This window comes from Cyprinodon variegatus, unplaced genomic scaffold, assembly GCF_000732505.1.
Source record: "Cyprinodon variegatus isolate N-32 unplaced genomic scaffold, C_variegatus-1.0 Scaffold79, whole genome shotgun sequence".
NCBI classification, from domain to species: Eukaryota; Metazoa; Chordata; class Actinopteri; order Cyprinodontiformes; family Cyprinodontidae; genus Cyprinodon; species Cyprinodon variegatus.
The window spans coordinates 1680081-1682993 of NW_015150532.1; the positions used below are offsets into that span (position 1 = coordinate 1680081).

The following is a 2913-nucleotide window of genomic DNA, read 5'->3' on the forward strand; positions in this document are numbered from 1 at the left end:
GATGAGATGACTTACTGTGTTCTAACAGACCTCTATCATCCTCTCCTCGCTGTAACTCTGTCTGCTCCTCAGTGCTGGGTCCATATGTGAAGAGGATACTGTGTGAAGAGCTGGGTTGTCCAGCTAATTCTGCCATTAACTGTGTCCCCTTGGAAGACTTCGGAGGTCAACCTCCTGATCCCAACCTCATGTATGCTGCAGACCTGGCTGACAGCATGAGAGACGGACAGTTTGACCTCGGAGCAGCATTTGATGGGGATGGGGTGTGTTCCGCTTTTGTCATTTTTATAACACATGAACAGCCAGGAGGATTGTTGTTTAGAATGTGCTCAGGTGAACCTCTGAATGGGGTTTGAAACCCCCCGCCTGTGTTTCTCTCTAGGACCGTAACATGATCCTTGGTAAGCATGGTTTTTTCGTCACCCCGTCTGACTCTGTGGCTGTGATAGCGGACAACATCTTCTGCATCCCGTACTTTCAGCATACAGGCGTTAGAGGCTTTGCCCGCAGCATGCCCACAAGCACAGCCTTGGACAGGTAAAACTCCACCCAACTCTCAAAAGCTCAGTCTGTGGAGTAGCATTTGTTTTTGCGGCCAAGAATAGTTTCTCATCAAACTGTCGACAGAGTAGCCAAAGCAACGAAAATAAAGCTGCACGAAACCCCCGCTGGCTGGAGGTTCTTTGGAAATCTGATGGACGCCGGCATGCTGTCTTTATGTGGAGAGGAAAGCTTCGGAACAGGTACAACCTCTACTGTGAAATATGTCAGAAGTTTTGAAAAAATTTTGACATTTCTGTGAGTTGGAAACTTTTAATTGAATACAGGTGGAGACCACATCCGAGAGAAGGATGGACTTTGGGCTGTGCTGGCATGGCTGTCCATCATAGCGACTAGAAGGCAGAGTGTGGAGGATATTCTGAAGGAACACTGGCTGAAATATGGAAGAAATTACTTCACAAGGTGAGCTGGTGGACAAGCAACAGACAGTGTCCTTAACATGTATTAAGGCTGCTGGCAAAGATGCTCAATGCTTGTGGCAATGCCATCCTTATAGGTGATTTTAATGGTGTAGGGCCATTTTGTTCCTTTTTTGCCTATCTCGACTTTTTTCTCTGACACGCTTGTCCCAATTGGGGTCGCGAGGGGTGCTGGTGCCTATCTCCAGCTGTCAATGGGCAAGAGGCGGAGTATACCCTGGACAGGTCGCCAGTCCATCGCACAAAGACAAACATGACAAATAACCAGTCACACACACCCACAACTAAGGGGACTGTAGAGAAGCCAATTAACCTAACAGTCATGTTTTTGGACTGTGGGAGGAAGCCAGAGTACCCAGAGAGAACCCACGCTAGTTTAAAAGTTTAAAATTATATATATATATATATATTTTTTATCATTATCAATGTGTTAGTATCAAGGTTTGGAAAAACTATCCAACAAACAATATTCCAGCAATTAATCAATAGAAATATGAAGACCCAATTACACAGGTTACACAAGCACTTCTTTTCAGAGATCTTATTTAATACTACAGTATTAAGTATATATTTTGGTTAAGTGAAGTGCTTTAAAGCAGGGGTTCCCAAAGTGGGGGTCGGGAAACATCTTGGAGGTTGCGGGAAAACAACTTGGGGTCCAAAATGGTTTTCAGAATTACTGTAATGGGATACCTGAGTAATACGGAAGGCCAAAATATATTACGAAACATTAACTGAATAAAATTTACTGTTTAAAAAGTAGATGCAACATTATTTATCTAATAAATGTCCCATAAAATAATTAAAAATACATTTGAAATAATAGTTTTGATATTTAAATGGCATTAAAAATTGTATTAAAAGTTAATAGATGTATGTATAAATAGACATAGAGAGAAGAAATTGTTTGTATTCTTAGGGGGTTACTGTTTATCTTTGTGTTTATGTGTTTAAATGTTTGAGAACCCCTGCTTTAAAGGAGCAGTGTGCAACTAAATCGGCTTTTTATTAGAAAAAAATCAAGTATTGAGTTTATAAATAAATATACAGCCAAAGACTTATAACAATCTCATCAAAAATGAAAGTGTTTTTTATTAATACATATGTGATGGGGCAAACCATCCATCCATCCATTATCTGACACACTTGTCCCGAGTGGGATCGTGAGGGGTGCTGGTGCCCATCTCCAGCAGTCAATGGGCGAGAGGCGCCAGTCCATCGCAGGGCGACACAGAGACAAACAACCATTCATGCACATACTCACACCTAAGGAGAGAATTTAGACAAGTCAATAAACCATGTTTTTGGACTGTGGGAGGAAGATGGAGTACCCAGAGAGAACCCACGCATGCTCAGGGAGAACATGCAAACTCCATGCAAAAAGGCCGTGGGTCGGGAATCAAACCCAGAACCTTCTTGCTGCAAGGCAGCAGTGCTACCCACTGCTCCACTGAGCAGCCCCTAAAAATAAAGCAATAATTCAAAAAAGAATAAAAGAATTGTACATAACATGCTTAATTCATATTTGCCAGAAAGTAATTTCATAGCTTAAGAGTAATTTTTAATATATACTTTAATGGAATATCACATGGCAAAATGAAATATATCTAAAGTAGATGTGGGCAGCAGCAATTTTCAAGGATTGATGTCCTGATGGTTTAAGCTGTGTTTCAGCTCTACCTCCTGATCAGGATCATTAGAGGACATCCTCAGTCTCTTTCCAGGTTCATTTACATCAAGCAGAAAAATGAAACATAAGAGTTCAGACACATGTGTCAATTTATTTTAATTTACAGGAATCAAGAATTGGCAAAGTTTTTGCCTTTTTATATTAACCTGACTGGTTATTTGGAATAATATGAATAAATATTCTCTTGTATTAATTTCTTTACATATATAAACTGCAACCCTGCTTTATGATAACTGCGCTTTT

At 40.6% G+C, this 2913-nt stretch overlaps 1 protein-coding gene across 2 annotated transcripts in view; it reads left to right on the top strand.

Moving 5' to 3' along the window:
* The window catches only part of LOC107083608 (phosphoglucomutase-1-like), a 24372-nt gene that overhangs the window by 13798 nt on the left and 7661 nt on the right, over nt 1–2913 (top strand). For both annotated transcript variants that reach the window (XM_015372968.1, XM_015372967.1), the window contains 4 exons: nt 73–263; nt 383–537; nt 628–743; nt 828–963. In XM_015372968.1, coding sequence (XP_015228454.1) covers nt 73–263; nt 383–537; nt 628–743; nt 828–963 — 598 coding nt within the window. The remainder of the gene's footprint in view (nt 1–72; nt 264–382; nt 538–627; nt 744–827; nt 964–2913) is intronic.